We start from the raw sequence: 11,042 nt of genomic DNA, 5'->3' as shown, positions 1-11,042 counted from the left end.
ACAGGAGTCATCCTATTAATATGGACAGAGCAATTCCAAATAGTACACCGTTGGTGTAATAAGGGCCTAATTCAACAAGATATTTTGCAGTTTCAGAAAATGACAACTGCTGGCGACAAGACTGCCCCCATACACCGGGGCTCCGTTATATAGTGAAACACCGGCATATTACTGGCTGTGAAGTCAGGCTTAGGCCAGCTGCATGTGATGCCACACAGCTAACATGGTCCTCTGCCCCGTAAAGGTCTGTTGTATGTCTCCATTGCTTTTAAAGCTGCCTGATAGGTAAACAAGAGTAAGCCAACACCTTCAGTTCATTGAGCGCCTTAAAAAGAAATTGCAGCTGTGTTATTCGTACCCAGCAGTTTCTCCGTTCTGACTGCACCAAACCATGGTGCTAATTCCGCATGGATCGCTAATCTGTGCAAGTCGAGCGACTATAATATATTGCATATATAAGATAATAATGGAATGACTGCACATGCACTGTATGTACTGCACATACGTGAGGGTAAATAATGATAGAATCCGTGTAACGATTATAAACACAACATGGCCGGTGGTTGACTGAAGCCGTGGTTTTGAAATGGTCCCCTGATGTTTTCTGGGAGTGTCTTAAAAAAAAAATGCAGATCTTTTGTGATGTCAGCGATGACACTTCCACCCCGTCTCAGTCACAGATTAGTGGCAGCCTCAGACCTACTCAAATTTGAACAGATGGCAAAAACTGTTCAACGGTTCGGGATTTGAGTCTGCCTCTGCGAGTGGATAGCGATCCATTCACAATTCTCTCACAATTTAGCAATGGGGTGGTGGCTTCCTCCTTGCAGCCCACTATGTATTGTCACATTAGCGATCCGTGCTGAATTAGCCCCCAAATGTGGAAAATATTCTTTCTACTTAAGCTGATGATGCAGCTGTTCCCAATTACTTTACTACTGCCATGATATTGTCATTCTCAGCTGTAAACCAATGTGCATGTCCCACCGATCTATCGAGGCCACTGTTGGCACTCATTGGGACTCGTGGTCAAACGAGATCATAACACGTGGTGGCTTCTATTGGGAACTTGCCCTGATGTCATTCACGTGCAACTTCAACACATTTCATCTGATTTCTTGCTGTATTCTGATGAAGATTGACCAAATCAGTGTGGAACCGTCTTAGTATACAGGCGCGTTTAGACATGACCAATGTGAATATAACTTGTGACCGGTAAGAAACTGCGAATAAGTCACATTGGACTTAATCACACACAATCTGATCGGCCGATTATGCTGGTGTCCAGGGAACCCTATCGTGTATTGGTCGACACATGGAGAAGTTGACATGCAGTACGTTGACATTGGCAAGAGGTCAACACAATTGTTTCATAACTTTTTTTTTTAAACGGACTTCTTCTTACCTCGCGGTACATGTCGGCATAGAGTGAGTTTAGAACATAGACACCTAAAACTTTAAAAACTTGTGATCTTTTACGGTGTCGTCACTTTTCATGGGTCAACCTATTGCTGGTTGACTAATAGTGGGGTCGTTTTTACAGGGGGATGAGCCGTGCAACAGTGCGGGGTGCTGCGTGGCTTGTACCGCTGTTGCTGGTGGCTGTATCAGAGCAGGACCAAGGCCATTTCAAGTAGCGCACCAGCTTGCGAGCCAATTGGAGCTTGCGGCCTGACAGTCAATCAGGCAGTGGTGGCTCCTGATTGACTGCAAGCTCAAATTGGCCCGCAAACGGACGCGGCATTTTAAATCGCTGTGGACATGCTCTGATACAGCCACCACTCTGCCTGGCTATATCCCCGTACAGGGAGCGGTGTGCTCTGCCTGGCTGTAACGGGGACAGCGAGTGCACTGCTCAGGCATGGTGCACTCATTAAAAGGACTCGGAGCATGTAATGCCCCCCTGGCAATGAGCATGTAATCTCCCATGGCAACAAACATAGCAATGAGCAATGAACATGTAGGTAAGCAGCACTTATGTGGCATAATAGGTAATAGGCATTACAGTGGGTTATATAATATGTAATAGGCATTATGGTGTGTGTGTGGTATAATGTGTATTGGGCAATACGGCGTGTGGCATTCGTAACGCCATTATGGCGTTTGGCATAATTGTGTAAGGGGCTCCCTGCTAGGCCACGCCTCTTTTTGTTAGCACTGGCAGCCAAATAGGCTATAAACAGCCCTGTGAACACTCAAAGGGACCATAGGTGCCTATTCTGTGGGTGCTCAAGGGCCTGAGCTCCCACGGAAATTGATGAGCACCCATGGGCCCGAGTCCCGCTGCTGGGCCGCCATATTAACTTGCTAATTTGCGGCTGCAGCACCCACATTGCCGGACCTGCCACCTGGGAAACAGTATGCTGGGAAGAGTGTATTCTGTCCGCGGAGTACCTGCACTGTGGGGGCATTTATGTACCTGCACTGTGGGGGCATTTATGTACCTGCACTGTGGGGGCATTTATGTACCTGAACTGTGGGAGCATTTATGTACCTGCACTGTGGGGGCATTTATGTATGTGGCCGTAATTTGAATATTGGAGACAACTGTGCTCCGTAATATAAATTGGTATTACTTTGTGGCCAAATACCTTCCCCATAAAGCCACTCCTCTATATTTTTGGCTTGAGCACCCACCAGCAAAAACAAAAATCGGCACCTATGAAAGGGACCATCACTAATCCTTGAGGACACATTGCTTGTTTCTGGCATACAGTTATGATAATGGTAAAGAAGAGGAATGATGCCCTCAGTAACCCAAAAACAATATGGTTTGGTCATTTTTATTTATTGTACATTAAGCAACGTAGCCCGTATGCCAAAACATTATGAAGTCTGCAGTCCTTCATCCGGCCACTGGGTGGTGCTAACTCTCTATGGGAATCTCACACAATGCAGAGAGGCAAAATAATGCTTATACAGACAATACAATCTTTATTCAGAATAGTAGACTTTCAACCTATTTACTTTGCTACAACTGTACATACAAATTCATAACGAGGTTAATGATCTCGTCCCTTTAAAGCTGGCAGAGGCCATACATCCCTTTGTAAAGTGAGTGCAACCTCCATAAAACTCCTCCCAACTGCTGCAGAGGATCAGCGTTGTTCTTTGCATTTTATTAAACATAAATGTTATTACCAGAACAGTTGCTTGTTGATGGCTGCCATAAGTCAGTGAAAGCCCAGCTCACAACCCAAGCCAATGACTTTGCTTACTAAATACTTTATATCTATGTGTTACAAACACCTCATTACAGTTCTACGCAAGCGGTGGCTGCTTGGCTTTGGATGGCCTTGTGCTGTAGCAATGTATAAAAAACTTTTACCATAGTGTGCTATAACAAATAAATGTGATAGTGCAAATCATACATGGACTTTTTAGGGGGATTTTCATTAAAACTTGGAGAGAGGACCGGCAAGCTCCTACCTGTAACCCTGTAGCATGCGTTACAAGCTGATTGGTTAGCTCTGTGTCTCCGTACTTTGATAAATGCCTCCCTAAAAGTTTAAATATTAACAGAAAACAAGTGTCGAGACAAATGACACGTCGCAATAACAAGAGGGTAGATGCGAACGAGGTGTGATGATTAATAGGGTTTCCCAAACTCTGTCCTTTAAACCTTTTTACAGTCCAGGTTTTCAGGATATCCATTTGTGCATAGATATTTAAATCTGCTCTGTCTGCAGAAGTCATTGATCTAGAATACATGTTTGGTATAAAAGGGGGGGGGGGGGGCGCTAATTATACTACACCATGTGCCACAAATGTACAATGCTGGTAAATGAGGTCATCCCGCACACACTGACTGCGCTCGTTCCCTTACAGCACCAACTCTTTACATGGTACTTTACAGTACAGGGAAATTACAGCACAATCACAAATACAATCGATAAAAGGGTCCCTGTCCATATAGGCTTACAATCTAAAGATGACGACAAACTGGCTGCAAGTGATGTCACCCCTTTCATATGCTGCAGTGACATCTGCCCCTTTCTAGTGAACTGGTAGGCTGATGTCACCCTATTCCAGTGAATGAATAGGCTGCAGTGATGTCGACCTCTCTAGTGAACTGAGGGTCGCAGGGGGTGCAGCCTATTACCAATTACACAGAATACCTCCCTACAAACATGTTCCTGACACCACCCAATAATGCAAAGTATAAATGGTGCTACAGATCGCATCTTGTCAATTTAAAAAGCGTGCTCAGTCTACCTGCGCGTCTAATAAAGCATTTGGCATTAGAGAGAATCTGAAAATACTGCAGTAACAGTAACACTTAAATCTTTCTACCACAGATGTAGTGTGTCAGAAATGATCACTTATTTACAATCCTATCTCGATATGCGAGACAGGGGGAGAGTGACGTGAGGCTAAAGAAATGTGCTGGTGTACTAATCCCCACCCGCATCTCACCCTCCAGCTGAGCGGTGAATACATCTGCATGCAATACAAGACAATGTGGCTTTCTATGCTGGTCATGTGACTAATTAAAGTGCTTTGGCTAAAAATGGTACACCTGCAAGCTGGGCGTCACATCAGGGTGCAGAACTTTGATTGCCCGGTGTCTCTGGAAATACTGTTTTTATCGCGGACTAAAATGGACTGATTTCCGTACTGGGAGTACCACATGCTCTGGCTGCGGTTCAGGTATGTGCCAGGGGGGGCAGTCTCAAGCTTTTGTTGCTGCTGCTGCCAGATAAGCAGAGAGGTGTCCCTGTACCGGAGTCTGGCGTATCCCTCCGACATGGCCTTCTCAGCCAACGGAGCCCAGCCGCTACTCATTGTCTCAGCTGGAATGGGCCCAGTTCTGGCGGCTATGTCCATTCCCTTTCCGCGGTCAGGTCAGTCCGTGGATGTGCAGCTGGCAGATCCGCACCATGATGGTTCCTGTAAATTGGTTACTTGCCGGGGGTGTAAGAGGGCTGAAATCTGTTCATCAGGAAAAACTGCATTCACCATACAACTCTTTCCGACCATGTGAACAACAGACATCTGCAATAGAAGATAACAAACAGTGATGGTGAATGTCTAATATGGGTCTTTATTCATACAAAATACATCCTGACTGTAGCAAATCGTCACACCTACTGCGGGAAGCAGTGGCGATCCCTACTGCAGCTCCCAGCGCAACCTCCTGTCACTTACTGGGGTATCTTGCTAAATAATAAATACGGTACTATTGTATTATGACGGCGCCAGCCTACAATACGTTTTCAGCATAGACTAAGCTACATTGTCAGTGTAGCCCAACGGCTGCCTAGCGTTGTCAGCGTAGTGTCCCCGTCAGGCAGTGTAGTCACTGTACTATCCCCGCAAGCTGCAGCTCTGTCCCTGGCATCCCTGAAAAGCCTAGTGAGTGCCTCTCACACAGCGCCGGTAACCGCCAGATCCCCTGCGCTGGTGGACGCCGGCGTCTCATACACTTGTGCGTCTCAGTAACTTTTGCGGCAGGGTATGGGGACCCTGCCCATGTCTGCTTCAGGGAGACAGACAGGGTATGGGGTTCGGTAGCTTGTGCGTCTTGTGCACAAAGGGGGGGGGGGTGTGCGGTGCGCAAGTGTCTCATTCACAATACAGGACGCATTTGCCAGTGCTCCATGTTACATACTGGCAAATGCCTCCATTTCAAACCCCCACTATCCACGCCAGTCTGAAGCGTGGCGAGCGGACACTGTACACGTCCTCCCGACCTGTTCATACCCCACTATCCATGTTGTTGTGGAGTTGATTTTATAGCGTGGCAAGCGATGCTGATTATTTAATGTGTAATCCGCGTCCCCTCGCTGCGCTCGCCACACTTTATAAAATCAACTCCACGCCGACATGATATGAACAGGTCGGGAGGACGCGTACCGCGTGCGCTCACCATGCTTCGGGCTGGTGTGGATAGTGGGGGTGTTTCAGGAACACATTCACACCTGTCATGTCAGGCAGGTTGAATGGTCAATGGTGCCCACACAATGTAATAATCGCTGACTGACTACGCAAGCTACGTAAGCTTCCGCTAGTCGCAAGCGTACTGACTAAGCTGGCTGTGGGAACACGACTCTGATACTGACAGGGACGCTCACTACACTGACTATGCTGGATGTGGGAACACAACACTGATACTGACAGGGACGCTGACTACGCTGGCCGCGGGAACACTACGCTGATTCTGACTGGGACACTACGCTAACTACATAACGGGCGCCGTGATAATACACAAGTACAGAAAATACAACATTAAAATTTTTGGTTGCGATGGAACCAGGCAGACCGGATCCTCACCGGAAAAACTCATCACAGGACACCAGGAATTTACAGAAAGTGCTACATTAATCAGGTTGATGAGTTATCTGCCATCAGTTCCTATCGGGTGAAGCACCTTAGGAAGAGTGGAGTAAATTATCCATGTGCTGAGGTACAGATCAGACTGTGCTAGAAGCATCATAGCATAGAGCAACACCCCAGGCAGGAAAGAGGAACAGCACGGTTGTGAAAGGTGCGGGATGCTAGACACAGCACTAATCGTGTGTGTGCAGATGTTGAAGTTAGAGAGTGCCATCTCTCAGACAGTCACAAAGGCATTTAGAGATCCTTATAGAGGTGACAGTCAGAAATGGCGGTTCCTAACACGCAATAAGCAGTAGCAGCCGGACATTGCAGGGTACTTTATCTTCCCCCGTGACCCACATTAATCGTCGCTGACACATTGGGGGAAATTTACTAAAATGGAAGACCTAAAATTTTGTATGCGTATTTTAACTACGACTGCATACAGCTGTTTCAGTCGTATGCACAGTCGTGTTCCGGAGGGGAATTTACAAAGCAGTCATTTACGACTGCTTTGTAACCCTTCGATGTCATAGTAATTCCTATTAGCTGGCCGTATATACGGCAGCTAATACAAATTAGTGGAGGCAGTCTGTACGGATCAGTCAGATCCGTGCAGGCTGCAGTGTAACAAAAAAAAAAATAATAATAAAAAATAAATTAAAAAAAACGCCGTGGGGTCCCCCCCACAGCTGTAACCAGCACCAGGCTGACAGAGCCAGGTCCGGTAATTAAAAATCAGGAAACCCGACAAATAGGGGTTCCCGGTTTTTAACGCTTATTATATAAGGTCCCGCGGCCAAAGCATTTATACCTACTGACCAGTCAGCCTGACCAGGGGCTCTGGGGGAGTGGGGACCCCCCCCAATAAAGGGGTCCCCCCCCCCTCAAGGACTTACCTGACCAGGCTGAAGCCTGGTGCTGTCCCCGGTGACCCTGTGCGATGGTCACCGGGCTGATAAAATGGTGTAAAAAAAAAAAAAAGTATAACCTATTGTTTAAAACTGTGGAACTATGAGTCCCAGCAAGCCTCCCCCGCAAGCTGGGACTTGAAAAAACACAAGTCCCAGCCTGCGGGGCATTAAACGGCCCACTGGGTCTTGTAGTTCCGGTGCCTTGTCCTGCTCCATGTCGGCAGCATCTGTGTCGGCATCCATCCGGGTCCAAAGAAATCCATGGGGGACCTGTGGAAGGAAATCCAACTCACCCAGGTCCTCCTGCAAAGATCTGTAGTCTTGATCCGCCGTAGTCCTGGTCTTCGGTCACCTTCTGTGACATGCTGCCGACTCCATCAGCTCCCCGCATCGGACTGTCAGGCTTAAAGCAAATACGACAGGAAAATAAGGTGTATTTTTCTGCCGTATTTTCGTGGCCGTTTCACGCCAATTAGCAGCCGTATTTCCAATACTTAGTAAATCAGGAGTCACCATTCTTTTGGATGGTGATTCCTGTCGATGGTGTAGACATTCGTATTTGTAAATACAAATACGAATGTGCCATCTTTAGGAATACGAATTGCCGTATTTTCGGGATAGTAAATCCCGAAAATACGAATGAGTAAAAAAATAGGTGTATTTCTGCCTACGAATACACCTATTTTTTACGAATTCATATTAGTAAATTTCCCCCATTTTGTTTCCTTACTCTGTAAAGGTTTCCCAACCTCAGTCCTCAAGGCACACTCACAGTCCAGGCTTTAGCAATATCCATGGTTGAACACAGGTAATTACATCTAAAATAACTGAGGTGCTATTTAAGTCACCTGTGCTCAAGCATGGCTATCCTAAAAACTTGGATTGCTACTTCCGTCCAGTGTTCCACATTCCAAACAAGTTGGGATACTACAAAGCCCACAGCGCTGAACACCAGTGGAGGATGTCCCGCTTTATTACATTTACCCTCCCCTACAATGCCGCCATCTTCCTCGCTGAGCAGTCCTTCCTAAAGTCTCCTATGTCCTCTCAGGAGTCAGACTCCAGGCCCCAATTCTGCTCCTCCAATGTCTATGACAGAGGTTCCCAAACATCACTCCTTAAGGCACCCAACAGTGCAGGTTTTAAAGTATATCTGTGGCTCAGCACAGATGCTTAAGGACCCATTTATCAAACCATATTTGTGGTTTAGCCGCAAATATTAAGTATCCCCAAATGTATCAAAGGGGGACCGCAGCAGGAATCTCCGATCCCTGCTGCGATCCCCCCTGCACCGCCGCATCCCCCTTAGGTTTCTATGGGGGATGCAAAGCTGCCCGATGTATCAACATCAGGCAGCCTGGGTTTGCATCCCTGGGCTATCGCCATTCTGGGATGGTGATAGCCCATTGTAGCCTATGGCTACACATCCCAATGTCGAGCGTGCCAGTGCGGTCAGAGGGGGTCAGCGCATAACCGTGCATGCGCTGACCCTCCGTCTTCCGGGACAGCACTTCACAGGTGCAGGCTCATTTTTGGAGCACTGTCCCTGCACCCTTATATTTGATACATCACGCCATTGTGATTGCATTTTACAATGCGATCCTGGGTGGTATTATTCCACCCAGATCTTGGTAAATGAGGACCTATATCAAGTAAGGTACTAATTAAGTCACCTGTGGCCAAGCATGGATATATTTAAAACCTGGACTATAGGCTGGCTGGCAAACCAAGTTTGTTAAACTCTGATCTACAAGTGTGGCTGGATAGCAAGATCCGGTACTTGTGAGTTATCCGGGCTGCCGATTTTGTCCTTAAGTTTAGTTAACTTAAGGACACCCGACCGACGCGATGCCCGCGATTTAGCCCCAAATCGGGGGCATCGCGTCGGTCGTGGCCGTTATAAGGGACCGCGACGCGATGCCCGCGATTTCCCATAGACAGTAATGTTAAAAGACACGATGGACCCAATTTCCCATAGACAGTAATGTTAAAAGACGCGATGGACCCGATTTCCCATAGACAGCAATGTTAAAATAAAATGACAATGTGAAATATGGCAATTTCACATTGGATATGTTTTAAAAAAAAAGGTTTCATGGCCCCCCACCACCGTTAACGCCACCCCGCTATTGAGACCAACCCGAAGCGTGGCGAGCGCAGCGAGCCCGCGAGGGGCGGCGGTACGCGTCCTCCGACCTTTTCATACCCCTACTATCCACGTCGGCGTGGAGTTGAGAATAGAATAGTGTGGCGAGCGCAGCGAGCCACCGAGCCCGAAGCGTGGCGAGCCCCGCGAGGGGACGCGGATACCTTCACAGGTATCCGCATCCCCTTGCGGGCTTCACAGGTGTCCGCGTCCCCTCGCGGGGCTCGCCACACTATTCTATTCTCAACTCCACGCCGACGTGGATAGTAGGGGTATGAAAAGGTTGGAGGACGCGTACCTCCGCCGCTCGCCACGCTTCGGGTTGGCGTCAATAGCGGGGTGGCGTTAACGGTTGTGGGGGGCCATGAAACCTTTTTTTTTTAAAAACATATCCAATGTGAAATGGCCATATTGGCCAATTTCACATTGTCATTTTATTTTAACATTGCTGTCTATGGGAAATCGGGTCCATCGCGTCTTTTAACATTACTGTCTATGGGAAATCGCGGGCATCGCGTCGCGGCCCCTTTATAACGGCCACGACCGACGCGATGCCCACGATTTCTGGCGCGATGAAAAAAAATCGGCAGCCCGGATAACTCACAAGTACCCAAAATCCATCTACATATGAACATGTGTGCAGCTTACCAGGCCTATAGAAAGGTGCACACACACGTATTTTCATATACAGTGCAAGCACATATGTGCAACCTCACATAGCGCAGTCAGACATGCCCACTTCCATGCAACCTTACAATGTGCAATAAATACATGTCCAGTCCTATACAGCGCACACACATGTACAGTCATGTGCCATACATATTGCACACACATATGTAGAGCTTCAAACATGTCCAGTCCCATACAGATTTACAGTTTCAAGCCATGCAGTCCAGATACATGTACAGCCTCACATGGCACAGTCGCATGTATGATGCACAGTCACATACAGCATACATACATGTACAGCCTCACATGGTGCAGTCATACATGTCCAGTCCCATACTGCACATACATGTACAGCATCATACTAAGCAATAAAACATGTCCAGTCCCATAAAGCACACACACTGTGCAGCTATTTGTACACTGGGATCCGCATAACAGCGCAGTCATTTCGTATTAGGGTAGTAGACTGGTCCTCAGTGCAAAGCCCGGGGACCCCCGGCAGCTGCAAAACAACAAATACCAGCACGCCAGCCGGCCAGGCTGCGGCGCCAGATACCATCATATACCCTGTAAGTTCAGGGTGAACCGAGTATCTTGTTAGAGTCACTCACGCGCTTCCTGCGCTCCGGCCTCTTCAACTGCCCATCAGCGGCGCAAATCCTGTGCAACCATGGCAACGGCGCCGTCTATGCTGTACGATGTGCGCTCGCTTTACATTCCCCGGGAACGGAGACGCGGCGCAGGGTTCCGGGGAGGAATTATGTAGCTGTGTAATATATCAATATGTCTCCAGCATTATATTATATTATATCTTTCTGGAGATACTGAGTACAGGCTGCACACTGTGCACGATGCACTGTGATATCTGACTAGTATACAGGGGCGGATCCAGGATAAAATGACAGGGGGGGGCACCATGATAAAAGTGGGTTTAGGTGGGGGAGGGGCAGAGTTAGTGGTGCCAGTGGGTACATGCTAAGAGAGCGGCAGAGAGA

At 47.7% G+C, this 11,042-nt stretch overlaps 1 protein-coding gene across 1 annotated transcript; it reads right to left on the bottom strand.

The window, feature by feature from the left end:
• Positions 1-2,908: 2,908 nt before the first annotated feature.
• BRD3OS (BRD3 opposite strand) lies at positions 2,909-10,838 on the bottom strand. The gene is made up of 2 exons (XM_083158581.1): positions 10,659-10,838; positions 2,909-4,995 (listed from the first exon to the last, which is right to left on the bottom strand). Exon 2 carries the CDS (start codon positions 4,825-4,827, stop codon positions 4,534-4,536), a length of 294 nt encoding a protein of 97 aa, XP_083014707.1. The 5' UTR covers positions 4,828-4,995; positions 10,659-10,838; the 3' UTR covers positions 2,909-4,533.
• Positions 10,839-11,042: the final 204 nt, after the last annotated feature.

Source organism: Crinia signifera, chromosome 9, assembly GCF_055691185.1.
Source record: "Crinia signifera chromosome 9, ASM5569118v1, whole genome shotgun sequence".
Taxonomy (NCBI): Eukaryota; Metazoa; Chordata; class Amphibia; order Anura; family Myobatrachidae; genus Crinia; species Crinia signifera.
The sequence above is the reverse complement of the archived record's forward strand: the minus strand, read 5'-3'. Positions and strand labels throughout refer to the sequence as shown.

Coding starts and splice junctions, on each gene's coding strand:
- BRD3OS (XM_083158581.1), bottom strand. CDS start 4,827: ATGGACATAGCCGCCAGAACTGGGCCCATTCCAGCTGAGACAATGAGT.